This window comes from Ochlerotatus camptorhynchus, unplaced genomic scaffold (genome assembly GCF_037179485.1).
Source record: "Ochlerotatus camptorhynchus isolate MF236.1 unplaced genomic scaffold, CSIRO-AGI_Acam_v1.1 ptg000428l, whole genome shotgun sequence".
NCBI classification, from domain to species: Eukaryota; Metazoa; Arthropoda; class Insecta; order Diptera; family Culicidae; genus Ochlerotatus; species Ochlerotatus camptorhynchus.
Genome location: NW_027040914.1, coordinates 590,726 through 611,608, shown reverse-complemented (window position 1 = coordinate 611,608; position 20,883 = coordinate 590,726). Strand labels below are relative to the sequence as shown.

Sequence of the window (20,883 nt, the reverse complement as noted above, 5' to 3'; positions counted from 1 at the left end):
GGTAAGCTCGAACTCTTCCTTCAAATCTTCAGCCACTTTATTGATCTCTGCTTCATTCACACTTCCGAGTAGGAGGTCGTCTACGTATACTAGCAAGTATACCGTAACGCCTTGAACGTGCCGTACGTAGAGACACGAATCTGATTTACATTGCTGAAATTTCAGCTTCTTCGTCAACACAGCGTGGAGCGCTTTATTCCAACAACGTGCCGATTGACGCAAACCGTAAATGCTTTTTACCAATTTGCACACCATCTCCTCCTGTCCAGTTACGGTGAAACCGGGGGGTTGACGCATAAACAATTCTTCCTCAACTGTTCCATTTAAGTACGCCGTTTTAACGTCGTATTGTTTCAGTACTAGTCCCTTCTTGCCCGCAACAGCCAGCAACGCACGCAACGTAGTTATACGCGTTACTGGGGCAAAAATATCCGTATAGTCAATACCAAACTTTTGCGAGTAGCCCCGCGCAACAATTCTCGCTTTATGTTTGACTACTCTTCCATTTTCATCGCGCTTGAGTTTAAACACCCACTTCGCACTAATCACTTTCTTTCCGGGTGGCAATCTCACAAGTTCCCACGTTTGGTTTTGTTCGTGAGCCTTAAGTTCATCCTTCATCGCACTTCGCCACTCTGGCAAGGCCATCGCCTCCCGGTAGTCTTCGGGTTCTTCGTCGTGAGATGCCAACGCAACGACAAAATCGTCATATCTTCTTGGAAGAACACCTCGCGTAGAGCGCGGTGCCCTTCTCTGCACTTGTCCGGATTCGTGAATACTTTCATCACCGTAACCGAAGAAATCACTCTCGTTTGTATCATCAGCGTCCTCGTAAACTGATTCATCTTCTTCTTGCTCTTCAGGCTCTTCAACTGCCTCATCACTCTGGTTCCAAACCAGGATCACTTCACTTTCATCTTCTTCACGCATTTCCGCTGGAACTTGTTGGTCCTCCTGAACTGCATCTTCCCGCTCCGAGCCGTTATCAAGCTCGAGGAACCGCGCGTCGCGGCTGATGACGATCCGATCACTCTCACGATCCAGGAATCTCCAACCCTTGTGCTGATCCGAGTAGCCGACGAACAATAGCTTCTTTGCTTTGGGATCAAATTTCTTACGCTTGCATTCCGGGACATGGACATAAGCGGAGCACCCGAAAACACGAAGACGGGTCAGGTCCGGCTTCGTCCCAGTCCACATCTCGTACGGAGTACGATCTACAGCACGAGTAGGCAGCCGGTTCTGAATATAAGCTGCTGTTAATACTGCCTCTCCCCAGTAACATTTTGGCAGGCCTGCATCGAGCAACATGCAGTTAGCCATTTCTTGAAGCGCTCGGTTCTTGCGTTCCGCTACCCCATTTTGTTGTGGGGAGTAGGGAACCGTGAACTGCGCGTCGATACCTTCAGCCTTATAAAACTCCTGCAAATTGTTACTAGTATACTCACCTCCGCCATCGGATCTAATGATGCGGGGCTTCCGTCCGAATCCATTCTCCGTCCAGCGCACGTACTCCTTTATCTTCCCTGCTGCCTCGTCCTTGGACTTCAGGAGAAAGACCACACAGAATCGACTGAAATCATCGATCATGGTCATCAGGTACTTGTTACCACTAGGCGTTTGATTATCCATGGGGCCACAAAGGTCCGTGTGGATCAGATCCAAAGGCTGCTTAGACTTGCGTTCAGTTACCGCTGGGAAAGGGAAACGAGTCAACTTCCCCTTCAGACAACATTCACAAACTATCTGCTCACCGCAACTCTTGACCTCCAGTCCACTTGCCAGATCTTTAGCCTTAATCGACTCTATGACATCCGCATCTCGATGACCAAACCTTCTATGCCAGGTGTGTTGGCACAACAAGGTATGGTTTCCACACACCGCACGCATACCCTGCTCGGCCGTTTTCAATTTGTACTGGTTGCCGACGGTTTCACCAACTGCCACTACAACGCCATCCGCAGATTTTACTTCGCAACGATCTACGCCGAACACCACTGAAAATCCTTTGAGTGCCAGCTTCCGGACCGAGATCAGTCCACCTTCTAGAGAAGGGACGTACAGAACGTTCTCCAACGTGATGGCAATTCGGTTTCCATCTCCGTTTACACCGAACAACACTCCACTACCGCATCCAGCAGACATCGTTTTGGTTCCATCCGCCAGGGTCACATCGACAACGACACCTCTTTTCATTTCGTTGAAGAAAGTACGGTCGTTGGTCATATGACACGTACAACCGCTATCCACAGTCCATGCTCCGGGAATAACTCCTCCTGCGACGAAGCACACAGCTCCAAAAACAGCGCTGGGTTTCTCACTAGGTTTCTCAGCATCCCGCTGCTCCGGCGCCGGTTGTGTTTGCACCTGCTTCGCTTGCTGGTCTGGACTATCCTTCTGACTTGAATGGCTTAGGCCTTGTTCCTTTTTCGCTGCTAGAAACTTCCTGCAATTCTTCTTCAGATGACCCGGCATATTGCAGAAAAAACACTTCCGAGTTTCACTTTTTGGCTTCGCTACCATCTTCATGGCCTTCTCCATCTTGACACCGTTTCCCTGCTGACATTCTCGCTTTTGGCACTCATCCCGAAGTCTCGCCAGCACTAAATCGATCGTCAAATCTTCCTGAGGCCGGTTCTCCAATGAAGTAACAAAGCTGTGATACGACGATGGCAAGCTCCGAAGCATCATAATGATTCTCAGCAGCTCACTAAGCTCCACACCAGCATTTTCCAGACGTTCGTAAAGATTCTCCATCTCCTCGATGTGTTTCTCGACGTTTCCACCTTCACTCAGATTTAACGAGCAAAGCTGCTGCAACAACAGGGCCTGGTTTCCAATAGTCGCTTTTTCGTGGTACGATTTGAGGTTAAACCACATCTCGCGAGCAGTCGCCGCCTTTTTGATGAAACGCAACTGACTATCCTCCACGAAGAGCGCAATTGTCGTACGAGCCTTCCGATCATCCTTGATCCACTGCTGGAGCTCGGCATCAACCTCCTCTGGCTTGGGTTTCTCAATCACGTCCCAAACTTCCTCGCGCTCAAGCATCGTCATCATCCTGTACTTCCAGGAAACGTAGTTGTTGCCATTCAACTTGGCGAACATGACCTTCATACTTTCGGCCATCTTTTCCCACTGCACGTGTTACACAAAAGGTTCTCGAAAGAAAAAAACGCGATTCTTCCGGCACACCCGTTTTCCACGAAAAAAAATGAAACTGTCCACTTTTCACTACTGGGCCCATAACCTGAAGGAGCAGAGCACTACCGGAAACCTCGGAAAAGGAACGAATTTCGGAAAAACGATTAAACACACGTAAACTACGGGAAAAGAAAAAAAGCTACTATTTTATTTGCGTCTTTTACTACAGAACTAGAACGCTAACTGAACAAAAAAAAAAAAACTTCCAACTGTCAACCAAAAGCAAAAGACCCTTTTGACATGTTTTCCCTGCATTGAACGATTCTATTCATCGACTTTCTCTTTCGTTAATAACTTGGGTACAGAATTGTTTCTGATCGTGTTTGTCGTATTAGAACCTATTATTTCTTTCATCGATCTGTGTGCTAAAAATAGCTGGGAATGTCGTAACATGGCCGTGAGGATGCAAAGAGAATGTCGACGTAGAGAATCTGTCAATGTTACTTAGGACCTACACTGTACCAAACCACCGTCTTCTGTTCGAATGAAACCTCAGACCATTCAAATCGAAACATCGGAATCGCCTTTGGGAATGATACACAGAAAAAAAAAATTGTTGAATATTACATAGAGCTTGTTGACGTTTAATCGACGCACACTACTGTACCATTTAAAGCGAACGAGTGCGAGCAAGAGGGAAACAGATTAGTGGGAAAACAAACTGTCCATTCATCCATTTGTGCTAGATAGAGAAAGATGATTAAACGTCAAAAAGGTCTATGGCAGCTCTCTGCAGAATGATAGTTATCCTAAATTGAAATGCATTTGGTATAGGCGATTTCAATAGAAGCTAAGCTATCGTTTCAGCCTCTTGTGGTGAATCTTGGAACCCTAAAAAGAATGACGAGGCCTGAAGTTGTCGCCGTGAAGCATAGAAAGGGAACATATTATCACCTTTCCTATTTAATGTGCAGGTGCTAGAACGAAAACATCCGCAATACTTCGACTGATTTTTGTATTGCTCGAGCCCTTTAACAATATGCTGTTGAATTTCGGATGATTTCCTTATGGTCGAATTCGTCATCAACTGATGAGCATCCATATGACTGTCGTCCAAATAAAGGGTGATTTTTATTTCAAAATTGGCTGTAAAACATACAGGCTCAGAGCACAACAATTTTAGGATAGGATAAGAAACACTGGAATAAGAGACCAGCGGAGAAAAAAACATGAATTTGGCAACAAGATAAACATCAAAGCAATCCTGGCATCACTTGCATTTGTAACTGCTTGCGAGTGACTTCGCCAATGCACCGACGAGCGAGTTCATGAGTGATTGTTAAACGATTTTAATACTCCTCCCTAATTGAAGCAAACCATTTGTAAACATTGCAGATTGGAACCGCTTTTGACAGTTCGATTGGAATCATAACAGTGTCTCCGCTGGTCTCTTATTCCAGTGTTTCTAGTTAGGATGACTTGCAAATGCTTTAGATTAGATTGTTTGTTCGATTGTTTACATTTCCATATTGAGTAGCCATGAACAGCCATTCATCATGGATACAAAAATGTAGTGTTGGTAAAGGAAACTAAAGAGGCTGAATTAACCACTTTATTCGAGCACTTAAAATGACGTTTACTACTCGAACTTTGAAATAAAACATAATTTTGAGATTTTTTCTTCTAGAACCTCGAGAGAAGTAGTAGCCTACATTTGTCCGTTTCATAAAAAAATAGAAATTAATTGGTCCAGTTTTGTGAAATAGCTGGTAGAAAGTCTCGCCAAAACTGCTTGACAAAGTGGTCAATTTATAAAGAGACGACACTTCAAAATTGGAACAATCGATTATCTGTCAAAGTCATAGGAAAAGTTATTCCAATCGAGCAGAAGACCTGTCAAATATATAAGATGTCGCCTCTTTACCAATTCAGTCTCTTTAGAGGAAACTACCTCCACCACGCAATAGACAATTCAGTGCCAACATTTCAAGGGGCGTAATTGCTTTTGTAAACAATGGCTTTAGACGTCGATTTCTCGCAAACCCAAGGAATGTGGGTTTTCACCCCTCCAAATTACAAATGCTAGCTGATATAGGAAACATTCCTCTGCGTGCTGGTGTCATTCATTTTCATGAGTGAGCTTTCAATCGGGAAAAATCGACGACTAAAGCCATTGTTTACAAATGCAATTACGCCCCTTTGAAATGTTGGCACTGAATTTACGTTTTCACGCTTCACCAATGTTCGTACCACCTCTGATAGCGATGGCTATGCTTCGACCTCGTTTGTCTGCTCAGAGAAGCAAACGACGTTCGATAGCATTATTTACATCATCGTTTTGAATGATTTGCGTTAAGGGGCCTTCCTCGGAAAAATCTTCTTTCATTTCTCGCATCTACTTGCATCGTGCCTCATATTTTTGCAGGAAATCTTCAGAATCGTCCTCAATCTTCATTCTATCTACTCAGCGTGAGCGCAGCTAGCCACAGCAAAACACAATATTTCCTGCATGGTAGATAGAATCGTTGTTTTATTTACCGTGAATTTATGGCCCGATGTTATTTTCGGCTAAGGCTCACGTTCTATGGTAATCCAATCATGTGTTCTTTTGCCGTTACGAGGCTGATTTTATTGTGATTCGTGAAGTGGTCGAAGAAGAGCATCATTTAGACGCTGTAAGGGCATACCGACCGGTTCGAAATCGTTAGGGCATATCCAGCATTGACTTCAACGCTCATCAGAATGGCATATGTTTGTGATCGCATCGAGTGCATGGGATTCTGTGAGCAAATATTACATGAGAAATTGGTGTGCATTAAACACATTTTTCGATGTCTTGTTTCAAGGACACCACTTCCTCATCTTTGGCTTTAGCTGTGGTTAACTCTATTTTTGGATTTGATAGCTTGCACACTAAACGCTTGCATGTAATGTACTTGATTGACCCACTGAAAAGTATCCACGCTGCTATCCGAGCTACTATCGCTCTAGGTAGTTTCCAAATGCATGCCTCTTTTGAGTATCTTTGAGCTTAGCTGCTCGATCCGTTACGTTTCTATTATTTCGATGACTACAGAGACATTAAGGTTACAAATGCAGAATATTGAGATTTTTCGCTTACAACTAACAGTCCACGAGGCACCACACTACTCACCCAAGCCATTTTGTACAAAGAGAGAGAAAGGGCACTGGTATCCACCCTACCTACTCACCCATCCACCCACACACACACACACACACACACACACACACACACACACTATCGCTAGAGAGAAACAAATCGCTTTTATGTGTTGTAATCCACAGAGCTTTGCAAGAATCACTGATCACTGGGTTTCAAAGCGGTAGCGTACCTGCCGAAGGGGCAACGGCAGCCGGAGTCGGAGCCGAAGCCGAAGCTGAGCCTTCCTCGATGGAGCCTCGGGCCCATCCCAGAGACAACCCCACGAACGCCGGAACGGACGAACTCGACAGCATACCGGACTATCTGGACCCGAACCTGGAGCTGGCGATCAAACTCAGCCAGGAGGAGGAACGGCGACGCGAGGAGGAACGCTTACGGGAAGAGGAAATGCTCGCCGAGGTGCTCCGGTTAAGTTTAGAGGATAAGTAGAATTCCGACTGGGGTGAGTGGGTGTTTGCTTCCTGTATAATAGAGTATTTTTTTTCTGTTAAAAAAATTTAAACTATGATGACTTTTTTCCACGATTCCAAAACTACAGTAGAACGAATGAGAGAGCAGGTGCAAATCTGAACACGAATATGGAATATTTGTGTGCGGCGTACTAACGATAACAAAAATCTAAACTGATAAACAACGTATATATATATATATATTTATTATCACTAGCCATTTTTTCAGTAATGTATTTATACAATAGTGACAAAATGAACACTTTTTATAAACCTATGTATTGGCTTAGTCGCTAAGTAAAATTATCGACATACTACAAGCGCATGTTAAGGAAGCAAAAAATTAAGTAAGTTAACATTTTCTCTCAGTGCAAATTTATTTATTTTGTACGCATAGTAGTGACCAATCATTGGAACTATTTCCGTCACTGACGACAAGACATGCTGAATCGCGTTTACCATCCATAGACAACTGGACAGCAGCTTTCTTTCAAGTTCGATATATTATTTATAAGTTATTGATCTATTATTGTGTAATTAGAAGTATGGAAAATTTTAACAAAATATATCTCATTTGTATTTCTATACCGAATCTTTCCGGGCGTGGTTTTGACTTTGATTGAAGTTTGCTATGTTTGAAGAATCCATTGGCATTCGAGGCCTACCTATATTAAGCCGGCGAAGGGTACCAACGAAAGCTTGACCTAATCCAATTTCTCGTTACGCTTGGTGTGCTCAGAGTACACTCAAAAATATTACAAAACGAATATAGATTAAATTGTATGCATTTTATGGTTTTTCAAAATTTATACATTGATTCGATTGAAATTTTCGTCAAAATTATACTAAGTCCGAATAACGGAGTGGAGTTCGATCAGTGTTTACTAAAATTCTAGGAACAAGAACATCTGGATTCGCTGCGTGAGCACGAGTTCATCCTCATGAACATCGAAATTGTAAGTATTTTTTAAATAATATTCATAAAAAATAAAACAATTTATACAATTACAATTTATATTTTTATTTGAAAACAATAATATTTACCATAAATCAAATAAAGAAACGAAAAAAACCGTTCTCTCGAACAAACCGTATCTATGCATTGTAAGTATATTCCGATTTTATACAATGGAACGCATAAACTAAAGAGACTGAATTGGGTAAAGAGGCGACATCTTATATATTTGACAGGTCTTCTGCTCGATTGGAATAACTTTTCCTATGACTTTGACAGATAATCGATTGTTCCAATTTTGACGTGTCATCTCTTTATAAATTCAGCCTCTTTAGCATAAACCATACTAAGTTTGCATTATCTCCCTTTATACCGACCTTTTCGTCGGAACGGAGACTTGCGATTTAGCGTAACTTTTATAATATTTAGATTTCAACATTTTTTGAGTGTAGGTGACAGCATCACGGATCACATTTTCCAGGAACACCTTCAGCACACCTCGTGTTTTCTCGTAGATCAGACCGGAGATACGTTTGACACCGCCACGGCGAACCAGACGACGGATGGCGGTTATCACGAAGAACCTTGCGATGACGCTTGGCGCCTCCTTTAACAAGACTTTTTCCTCCTTTGCCACGACCAGCCATTGTTGCTTGTTGGGTAGAAGAGTGGGCTACCTAACCTGCCACCACCTTCCTACTGCTGCTATTGATGCTTCTGCTGCCTTATCGGCGTGGTGAAGCGAAAATGAGACAGCAGCGCTCTTTTATATCTTTTCAGGTTAAAGTAGAATGATGTGCAACCAAGTGGTACTCGATTAAAGGGTGATACGGTCAAAATTTGGTCAAGGGAAAACGCGTGTAAATCGGTGAAATCGTTTATTTAAAAAATCAAATTAAATTTCTTTTTCAAGTTCAATTAGTATAAAATTCAGGTAAAATATTCAGTTAGGCTTCCGCTTTTCCAAATCCGAATTGCCGGGCCTTACGCTTGACCCCTGCCATCAGATTTTGTACAGCCACCTTGTCCACCTTCTTCGCCGCAGAAAGCCAGTTTGCCTTGAACTGCTGCTCGCCCTTAGCAGTTTTTTTGGTCTTCTTTAGGTTCCGCTTGACAATAGCCCAGTATTTCTCAATTGGGCGGAGCTCTGGCGTGTTGGGAGGGTTCTTGTCCTTGGGAACCACCTGCACGTTGTTGGCGGCGTACCACTCCATGGCCTTTTTGCCGTAATGGCAAGATGCCAAATCCGGCCAAAACAGTACGGAACAACCGTGTTTCTTCAGGAAAGGCAGCAGACGTTTATTCAAACACTCTTTCACGTAAATTTCTTGATTGACAGTCCCGGAAGCTATGAAAATGCTGCTTTTCAAGCCACAGGTACAGATGGCTTGCCAAACCAGATTTTTCTTTGCGAACTTTGACAGTTTCATGTGCTTGAAAACATCTGCTACCTTTCCCCTTCCTTTTGCCGTATAAAACTCCTGTCCCGGAAGCTGCTTGTAGTCGGCTTTGACGTAGGTTTCGTCGTCCATTACCACGCAGTCAAACTTCGTCAGCATCGTCGTGTACAGCCTCCGGGATCGCGCTTTGGCCGTCGTATTTTGTTTATCATCGCGATTTGGAGTCACTACCTTCTTGTAAGTCGATAGTCCGGCTCGTTTTTTGGCTCGATGCTCGGTTGTAGACGATACACCCAGCTTATTTGCGGCATCTCGGAGAGAGAGGTTAGGGTTTCGCTTGAAACTACCGGCAACTCTCTTTGTCGTCTCAGCGGCTTCCGGTTTTCGATTTCCCCCCGATCCAGACTTCCTGGCTGTCGACAAACGTTCCCCAAACACTTTAATTACATTTGTAACGGTTGATTTGGCAACTTTTAGCGATTTTGCCAACTTTGCGTGCGAGTAGCTCGGATTTTCGCGATGCGCGAGCAAAATTTTGATTCGCTGCTCTTCTTGCTTGGACGGCATTTTGACAACTGAAGAGTGAATTCCAAAATCAAAATAGGAGCAACATTCTACACACACACACCTTCAAAATGAGGGGTGTTCAGGTTTTTTAAATGCAAAATTGAAAGAAATACGTCAAGTTGATATTGACCAAATTTTGACCGTATCACCCTTTATGACGACTGGGTTTGGGAAGAACGTTTATTTTATGAAAACTGTTCGTATTTGCGACTAACACTACGCGGAGAAACTGGGGGGTTTTAAAACGGTCACTTGAACCCTGTTATCTTGAAAGAATAACACGGTAGATGCGTTCGATTTGAAGGTATATTTTTGACTGACTTGTATTGTTTTCTGGCTATCTTATACATCTATACGATCAATATCAGAGAGAGTGTGTACACAGCAAAAAAAAAAATGTAATATCGATCAACGTAATTCAAGCTGATGTATGAAATAATGATGTAATAGCAAAAAGCAGATACAATATTACATCAATGAATGTAATTTTGTTCGCAAAATCGATGTACATCGTACAATGTGATATTACACAACCGATAGATTGACCTGGCTGCAGCAGTTTCGATGTAATATTCAACAACTTTTTTGCTGTGTAGATAACCGAAGGAACACGATTTGAATAGGCCTTTTGGCTCATCTGCGATACCTACTCTGATAAGGTTGATAAGCAACGAAAGTGTTGCATTGGAGAAAAAGAAAGAAATGTATTCTAGCTGTATAATTTCAATCCAACTAATTGGGTTCTTTAAGGGTATTGAGGTAAATGCATATTCGTAATCTGCATTAAAAATGGAACCCAAACCATAAATTTCATCAATTTTGGTACACTGGAACTATTCTAAATAAGAACGATTACATTCGCAAAAATCACCTTATTAGCGCCCCTCGGTGTCACTTTGTATGGGAGTCAGTTTAGTGTCAAACAGTGAAGTTATTATTTTGCTTTAAATCTTGATTTAAAAATCGAGATGAAAGCAGGCTTCCAGTGCGCGCGCTACCGTATGCGAGACGCAATACGAATAGTCTCATAGTCATAGCAGTCTCATGCGCAAGAGATTTGTAGCACTCTGTTTCTCTCTCATTCTCATAAAGTCAGTGTGTCGCACTGTTTTGTAAGCACAGCACATTTCCGGATGTGTATGCGTTTCATGAGAACGAGTATCGTGCGAGGTCGCGTGAGCCGAAGCTTTTCGCAATGAGACGTCGCTAAGCGACGTTTCAATGCGACATCGAAATAACAAACTCAACTGGAAGACCAACTCGTGTTCTTGATGTGGGAAAAGTGTTGTTTTGTTTTGAAAACGATGGAAAGCGACCTAGCTACTACACTCTTATCGAACATGGATATTAGTTATGACCAACAAAGTTTTCCTAGCGGCAATTTTCGTTGATTAAAGGATTAACTTGAAAAATAGCCCATTCATAACGAACGAAGGAAGAGATGTGGCTTTGGTAAACAAAATGTACAATCAAGTTGTGGTTTATGTGCTCGTTAATACATATGCTTTTTTTAATTTCACCGAGGGTCCAGGGTACTAACACTAGGACTATTTAGAAATCTGTCGTCGCAAATTGATTGTTTCATCTGAAGAATTCAGTTGCTGCCGTAGTAAGTTTGTTGATTGACAGGTATTCAGTACAATTCCTGAAGCAAGAAGCTTAGCAACAATCCGTAATACAGATATGACACAACTTTTTCCTAAATATATTACATTAACCTTAATCCAGCATTTCGTACCTACGTACACTGAGGTGCTAAGTTGATCGGACAAAGGTCGTTTTCATACAAACTAGCCAAGTTTAACATGTTGTAAATGTGTTCTGTTATGATCAATTGAGCTGAAATTTTGACGCAAAACTACAAATATTTTGAGCTTCACGTGTAAGAAATACCCAATTTTTTGAAGCACCTGCTGGAAGGTGACAATAAAATTAAAATTTGTGCATAGCTGATCCGACAAAGCACAATGGAAAAGCAAGTTTTGAGTCAAAATTTCAACTCAATTGATCATAACAGAACAAATTTACAACATGTTAAACTTGGTTAATTTTTGAGTGCAGACTTGTGTGTATGTAATAAGAAGTCACCACCAACGTTTATGCAGCAAAGTACACTTCTGCGTTGAAAATAATCCCTTAAAATAGTGTTCACTCAAGCAAGACAAAATACAAATATTAATCTTCAGAGTTCTATCATTACTAGCGTGTTGATATGATCGATCAAGTCAGACCGAACTGTGATTTTTTTTTGATTTCGAGAAAAACGAATTTAAAGTTGGCTGTTCAATATTGTGTCTTATGTAATGGGACAAATCATTTGACCGTTTTCTCTTGCTACTCTAATTTTTCAAATCTGGCTGAAAAAGTGAAATATAGCTGAGAGAATTCTTGATCTTATGATATCATTAACTCATTTTTTGTTTTTATTTTGCTACTTAGTCGCTTCTGACTTAACGCCGACTATATGATCTTGTATAGTAAAATGTAGTACTATTTTACATTCAAAATCGTCCATTTATATTTTTACTGGTCTGAGTAAAAGTATTCTGAGGGATTCTGAGTCTAATTTGGTGCAAATGCGCAATAACTTGTTTATTTTTCCACCAAATGGGCTGAAAGCTTCAGAGGCTTCCAAAAAATGTATTTTAGAAGATTTCCGCATAAGGACTTGTTGAAGGACACATAGTTCCACAGATATTCCGGTATTATTTGGGGTGCTAACATGCTAACGGTATCCCAACTAGGGATGGGAAAGCATTTTCATTCATTCCGTGCATTCATTTACATTCATTTGCCTCTAACTTTTTTCATTAACAGAATTCCGTAAAATAGTGTTTGATGCTTTTGAAGGTTTTGATATTAGCTACATCTTTTGTAAATGACTCAAATCGGTATCTCTTATGCATGATGAATCAGAGCGATAAGAACCCACCATTGTTTTTCAGTGAATGTAAATTGCATTCACTGAAAAACAATAACATGTTCTGCCAGCTCTAGTTCGTCATGCATTAGAGATTCAGATTTTAATTATTTACAAAAGTTGTAGTTAATATCAAAAGCCACAAAAGCTTCATACATCATTTTACGGTATTCTGCTGATGGAAAAAGTTACAGACAAATGAATGTAAATGAATGCACGAAATGAATGTAAATGATTTTCCATCCCTGATCCCAACTACCGTGAGGTTGCCATCCACCGCTCACGTAGTCTTCCTTTACCTTCCTTTAGCATCCTTTCGACAAGCAATGGCGTCTTCCTAGGATCATGAGTGGTGATCTTACGGTGATTCCAGTACAACTCTGGAACCATGTGTTGAGTCTGCTTGAATCTATACTAGAAGATATTTCTGGAACCATTTAAAAACTTCACCCCATTTGAAAAGGGCACACAAGTCTTCTGTGAACAAACCCTTCCAGTCCCTTCTCTTGTCACCCGACAACATCACATATGATGAGTCAAGGCATGCGAAACAGCGCACGGCGATGGCGTCCTGAGAGAACGCATAGAAATGTTGCAATGAAACAGTCGCATGTGATTGAATACATGCGTCGCATTGAGAGAGCAATGCGATGAGACAAAACAAAATTGAAACGCTTGAATTTGTTGAGAGCGTGTAGCTTGTCGCGCGCATCGTTCTGGTCTCGCTTTTGTACAATTAATGTAGCACACCATGGATTTGAGAGTCATGCGACGCTCTGTCTCACAGCTCGCTGTCGCATTTGTGTACGCGTGAGATTTCCGGAAGCCTGGATGAAAGTGTGTGGGTTCGAAAAAAATATCGCTGTGCTCAGAAAACGAAGCTCTTTCAGATGATATATAAAAACCGATATATTTTTCAAAATTAAAGAACCCAATTCTTCAACATACGCCGGCCACCGTTAAAAACTCTAGTTTTCAACCTATCTACCCTATTTAATTCTAATTGGCTAACTAATCAATTTGGGTATCTTCGTCTCCTACCATGTGACTCTTCGGTTTACTGTTTACGTTCAAGAATGCCGAACTTGCGATCAGCTGTGGTTGCGGCTAGCGAACCTGATCGATCAGCTGCTTGCATCAACGGCGCCGGTGGTGTAGTGGTAAGCGTGATTACCTCTCACCCCAGCAGGCCTGGGTTCAATACCAGTCGGTGCCGCCGGGATGTTCTGAGACATAACATCTCACGCCTTCCTTCGGATGGGAAGTAAAGCCGTTGGTCCCCGGTTCATAAGTTGATGGGTCGATAGGTAGGGTCCAGGTGTGGGAGCTGCCTTCCTGGCACGTCGGTAGCATTGGTGCTCAGCACGGAAAACAAGATCGACGGAAAAAACAAACCAAAGAAAAAAAAAAAGCTGCTTGCATCGGGTCAACGGTCGTCTGCTGTTCTTCGATCTTCTCGTCCGTCGATCTTCTGCCTCGTTCGTTAATCCTTCCTTTAATATCTTAATAAATCGTCATCCATCATTCGAATTGCCTGCGCTGTGGTTGTGGGTCGTAGCGCTTGTGCTCGTACGTCCGAGCACGGGTCCGTCAGCCGGGCATGGTGGGAGACTAAAATTCCTTAAGTTTTTTGAAAATTTATTTACCAAACGTACTTACAAGGTCCGGAGGCCCGCGGGCCCCTGGTCGGTGCGCAATGTTAACACTGCGATGGAAGAGACGAAGTACATCAAAGGTCATCAGCGTCTTCGCTTGGGGCGAGTGGCAATGACTGGTCGATGGGCAGCACACAAATTTTGGAAATCGTGCGCCTGTACTCTCCGTCCTTGGTCTTCGCTACGACGACACGGATGTTTCCGTCGTCTCCCGCCATAGCGCCATTTAAGAGGTGGTAGTCCATCGTCTTCCACCAGAACTAAAGTTCCGATAGCGATGTTGTCCTTTTCTTGAACTTTCCGATTCTTGAGTTCCGATAGCGATGAAGGAATTCTTGAACTTCCTGCCAACGATCTAATCGGTTGGGAGGTAGGTCTCCTAGCGAAGGTTCCGCAATGGCTGTGAGCGGGTGATGGATTAGGAAGTGCCCTGGGGTCAGCACATCGAGGTCTTCAGGGTCTGTCGATAATTGTGTTAGAGGCCGAGAATTCATGCAACTCTCGATTTGTGCTAGAAGTGTCGTCAGCTGTTCGACCGTTAGGATCGAGTTTCCAAGAGTGGATTTAAGATGGGTCTTGAATGATTTGATGGCTGCTTCCCACAAACCACCAAAGTTTGGGGAACGAGGAGGGATAAATTTAAGTTCTATGCCGTCTTCGCCACACGACCGAGTGCTGGCGTTCTGCAACTGCTGGTCTTTACTGCTTGGCAATTTCTGCCACTTCCCGAGAAGCACCACGAAAATTCTGTGCGTTGTCGCACTCGATGAGCTTTGGTTTGCCTCGACGTGCGATAAAGCACCTGAGGGCAGCAAGGAACGATCCCGTTGAGAGATCTCCCATGAGCTCTATATGAACTGCCTTTATCGAGAGGCAGACGAATACTGCAACGTAACCCTTGATCGGCTGCGACTTACGTTGAGGATAGCAAAAGTTGATCGGACCACACAGATCAACGCCTGTACACAAGAACGGTAACGTTGGAGAGACACGTTCTGCCGGAAGATCGCCCATGATTTGCTGTTGGATTCTTGGACGACAGCGGAAGCAGTTGACACAGGAATGTACGATTTTTCGCGCAAGGTTCCGAACGCGAGTTAACGCCGGTGCCAACCGCACTTGGCAAATTCCATCGTCGGTGCTTTCGTCAGCATCTAGGACGGATGCACAGAACGGCAACAGCAGCGAGCTTCATCAGCATTCCGCAATCGGGCGATCGATTGGACTCCGGACTTGCATAGTGGACACTTTTCGCGAGTGCTAGGTTCTCTGTAGGAATTATTGATTGAATAAAGTAGTCTTTAGGTAGCAGCAGTAGTGAGTAGATCTTTTTTAAAAAGAACCTCCGACGTTCAAAACTTTAACTGGCGCCCGAATAGGGACCTGCCGAAGTGGAAATCGTATAAGTTCCGCGGTAAAAATCGTAAACTCAGTGCTAGTGCGAAACATCCTCAAAAGTGGAATATCACAGATTCCAGCGATTGGTCCAAGGAGCCAAGCACCTATCACAAACGGGTACCACGAGCCCCACCGTAGCAACCAAAGCAGGAATCAGGACACCGTAGCCATCCGGCTCGATCGTCATCAGGGCCCCCAGTAGCATCGCAGCAAACAGGACAACCCCGAAGTGACTGCCTGGTTTCTCTCCACAGGCAGAAGTTCCCAGCGAAGACCATCCCAAAATCATCCTCAAAAGTTCAACGGAAGATGTTGACAATCTTTATGTAAGTAAACCTCAACATTCTTGCTAACCTAAGTGAAAAAGTTAAAATCCGATGAAAATTTAAAAGTGAAGTGTTAAGTGTTTTTATGTGATATTTTTTTTTTACTTGTGCAAAAACACACGTAAAACCGTTTCAGAAACGCTAGTGAATTTTTTTCCTCATATTTCGTGTGGATTAATTTTGCCAAAATTTTCAAAAAGGCAAGAGTGGATTTATATTTCAGAGACATAATGGCTAATGAAAATGCTCGAGCGGTCCCAAATATGACCCCGCAGCAATTTATTGATTTGGGCAAAGTACCAGATTTTGTGCGGGATGTAAGACCATTCAACGGCGATCCCACAAAACTTATTGACTGGATTTCCGACGTGGAAGGAATTTTTCGCACGTACCGAGATAACGGTGCGACACCAACACAAATTAACATTTTAGAGAGATCAATTCGTAGGAGGCGAGGCAGCCGACATTATTAATGCTAATAACATTACCACGAATTGGACTGAGATTAAAAACGCCCTTATTTTATATTATAGAGATCAGAGGGACGTTAAAACCTTAGACTATCAGTTGTGTTGGCGTGTCAACGCCAGCGCACCGCTACTGTGATCAGACAGCAGCTCAGTTTCGACTATTGCGCATGACGTCGCGATGCGCAATAGGCGTGACAGATATTCGCAGCGATGACAGGTTTGGTACTTAGGTATTGGTGAGTAGAATAGAGGAATGATTTGGCAGAAGAGATGATTCAGCACAAACATGGGAGAGTGGGAGAGGAATTGGACTGATAACAGGATTGATAGGAGAATGAGTAAACAAATAATCTAGACAAAAAATTAGAAGGCAAGTGAAAGAACACAGATTGCAGAAAGTAATTACTAAATTTACTACTGAAACATTATCCTAAATATCTAAATTCCTTAGTGCTTATTTCTAAAATTATCAGGTAATTGGCTTAATGATAAAATCAAGTGAAATTTACTTAATCTAATATGTTTTTGGACAGGAGAGCATATGATAAATGAATTGTATATTTCCAACCTAAAACTAATATTCTTAAAACTACATTGTTTAAGGTAATTGAATACCGCTGAACTTATACAACTATTTACAACTAAATTTATTATAGTACGGTGAATTAGTACGGCAAAGAAGAGGTATAGACATACCATCAGGCAAACGAAGCACATAGTACGGGACTAAACGTAAGTTTATGCATGAAAATATGTTTAAAACAAAAAACAGCATAACAAACAGAAGCAAATAATTTAGTTCTTGGTTTAACTGCTAGATAACTGTTAAAATGAAGCATATTCTTTTTAGGATAATAATAATCTTCCGGACAGTAAATCAACCCCAGTACCGGTCGTTTTATTCCCGGGATTATTATTGCGGAATTTCCCGAAAAGTTGGCAATTTTCCAACAAGTTGACTTCAATAAAAAAGTCAAATAACGAACCCTTAAATACATATTACAGTAGGGTGAATGAACTCCTGTCACTCATTATTGCACAGGTACAGACAGATGATGTGCTGAAATTAAATGCAGCAGCCCATATTAATTATTTCCGGGAGAAGGCCTTAGATGCTTTCATAAGAGGGTTGGATAAACCTCTAAGCATACTGTTGAAAAGTACAAGTCCAGCAACGTTAAGCCAAGCCTACAATTTCTGCGTAGAATACCATAACATGGACATTCGCTCCGCACCATGCAGAAACGAATTTTCTGGACAACCCGTACCAAAACCGCGAGCTCTCCCAGAATTACCATCTAGAGTGCAAAATCAACCTAGGATGCTTTTACCTCTTCCTCCTCTTCCCCCAAGAAGACACCCTATGAATCAGTCCCAAAATTATTTTCCGTCACCCAGAATGGTTTCAACTAATCCATTCAGACCGAACCCATCTCCCCAAAATGCATTCCAACAAAATCTATTCAGACCGAATCCATTTCCTCAAAATGCATTCCAACCAAATCCATTCAGAACACAACAACAGCCCTCAAAGGTGGAGCCAATGGAAGTTGATCCCAGTTTACGTTCACGAGTTGTAAATTATGGAAATCGCCCTCAGCTAAATTTTAAACGTCCTCACCCCCCGTCTCAGCAACACCAAAATTTTAAACGCCAAGCGCACCCACTTGAAACTGCTTACGATCATGAATACTCCGATTACAGTTACGATAATGCATACCCTGATCACACTTACGGTTATGACTATCCCGACGGATATCACAACGATCAGTATTTGGATAATAATATGGAATATGATGCTTCGTACGACTCACCCACTCAAAATTCATATGAAATTGGAGAAAATAGTACCCCCAATGCCCCAGAGAATAACCCTGAATCGCAAGAGGCTAATTTTTTAGAATGGCACCCCCGTTGGTAACACCAACGATGCCATATATATAAATCTTCAAACATCCGTAGGAGAATTTCCCTTTTTAATTGACACAGGTGCCAACATAAACCTGATCCATCCACAACTGGCAAACTCTTGTTCTATAGCAAAACCGTACTATTTTACTGCAAATGGTATAGGAAGTGCAAATGGAAAGTTCAATGCTAAAGCAGCAATTGACTTGAATTTTTTCAAACCTAAAATAAATCACATTGCTCAATTTTTATTGCATGATTTCCATCCATTCTTTCATGGAATCATAGGAACCGGTGTGCTAAACGCACTTAACGCTAAAATTGACTTGGAAAGTAACACGTTGCATTTAAGCAACGCAAATGAATATCTAAATATCCCACTTCTACGGTATTCTCCACAGCAAACGGTTACTAATGCATCAAAAAACATTACTCAACAAAATTCGCCTCACGAAGCTCAGCCAGTGTGTCAAACAAAACCGACCGAACAAGCATACCGCATGTCTCATCTTTCACCGGTAGAGAAAGAACAGCTGTTAAGAGTATTGACCCGATATGAGGAAGCGTTCCACAAGCCTGATGAAAAATTGTCATGTAGCACTGTTGTTGAATGTGCTATCAACACGATTGATGATACGCCAATTCATCAAAGAGTTTATCCATACCCAGCTGCTTATGCTGACGAGGTAAATGAACAAATAAAAAAATTACTGGCGGATGGTATTATTAGACCATCAAGGTCCCCATGGACATCCCCAGTGTGGATTGTCCCGAAGAAGGCCGACGCCTCAGGGAAAAGAAAATTTCGAATGGTCATTGATTATAGGAAAATCAATGAAAAGACTGTATCTGATAGGTATTCAATGCCTGAAATTGGATACGTTATCGGACAACTCAAAGGGCAAAAATATTTTTCGACCCTTGATTTAGCCTCCGGATTTCATCAAATCCGAATGAAGGAAAGCGATATTGAAAAGACTGCTTTCTCCATTAATAATGGCAAGTATGAATTTACAAGAATGCCGTTCGGGTTGAAAAATGCGCCCGCGACATTTCAACGTGCGGTTGATGACATCCTCAGAGAGCATATAGGAAAAATTTGCTATGTGTATATCGATGATGTGATTGTTTTTGGCCGTACCCTTGAAGAGCATTTAGAAAATCTTTCAATCATATTAAAGGCTTTAAATAAAGCTGGATTAAAAATTCAAATGGATAAATCCGAATTTCTACATACAGAAGTAGAATTCCTTGGATATATTATAAGTTCAGATGGAGTAAAGCCCAATGAGAAGAAAATTGAAACCATTAAGGCATTCCCTGAACCAAAATCCATCAAAGAGGTACGATCATTCCTTGGTATGATGGGCTACTATCGAAGATTTGTGAAGGATTTCGCGAAAATCGCAAAACCCCTCACAAACCTTCTAAGAGGGGAAGGAATTCACTCCAGTAAGAAAATCTCTTTTACAATCGACCAAAAACTATGCTTCGAAAAAATGAAAAATATTCTAACTTCCTCAGATATACTCATTTACCCGGATTACAACAGGCCATTCCTTTTAACTACCGATGCTTCAGATTTTGCTATCGGAGCAGTGTTATCTCAAGGCGAGGTTGGAAAAGACAAACCCATCCATTTTGCCTCCAGGACACTTTCAAGATCGGAAGAGAAGTATTCTGTGCCAGAGAAAGAGATGCTTGCAATCTTTTGGGCACTAAAATCATTTCAAAATTATCTATATGGAAGTAAGGTAAAGATTCTAACTGATCATCAGCCGTTAACCTATGCGCTTTCATCGAAAAATTCCAATTTCAAATTAAAACGAATGAAATCATACTTAGAGCAACACGACTATACCATAGAGTATAAACCCGGCAAGAGCAACGTGGTAGCAGACGCTCTCAGCCGTATAGTGTGCTCAATGACAGCTACGCAACACTCAGCAGATAACAGTGACCACTTTTACATTAAATCTACAGAGGCACCGATAAATGTGTTCAGGCATCAGGTCATCCTGAAAAAAGGACCTGATAAAGTCACAATGGAGCACCCCTTTGACAAATTTACTCGAATAAATGTATTTATTAGCGAAATTAATGATAGTTCTCTTTTACAGGTATTAAAGAACAATTTTGACATAAATAAGTTAAACGGACTCTTAACGACAGAAGAGATAATGGGGAAAATACAAGAAGTGTATAAAGCTCACTTCGGGAATAAAAAGTTGTTAAAAATCCGTTTTACTCAATGCCAATTACAAGACGTCCAAGATAAGAACGAACAATGGGATCTTATATATAAAGAACACTATCGTGCGCATCGCGGCGCAGAAGAAAATAAAAGGCAAATTTTGAGGAAGTTTTACTATCCAAAACTTTCTTAAAAATTGCATGATTTTATAAAGAACTGTCAGATCTGTCATGAAAACAAATATGACAGAAAACCTATACGTTTCCCTATTCAGAAAACTCCAGTACCAAACAACCCTTTCCAAATAGCCCAT

At 41.8% G+C, this 20,883-nt stretch overlaps 1 protein-coding gene across 1 annotated transcript in view; it reads left to right on the top strand.

Moving 5' to 3' along the window:
- Positions 1-7,369, top strand: part of LOC135711249 (ankyrin repeat domain-containing protein 13D) — a 32,929-nt gene extending 25,560 nt beyond the window's left edge. Inside the window, exon 5 of the mRNA XM_065234041.1 lies at positions 6,451-7,369. Coding sequence (XP_065090113.1) covers positions 6,451-6,757 — 307 coding nt within the window. The 3' untranslated portion in view covers positions 6,758-7,369. The remainder of the gene's footprint in view (positions 1-6,450) is intronic.
- The last annotated feature ends 13,514 nt before the right edge of the window (positions 7,370-20,883 follow it).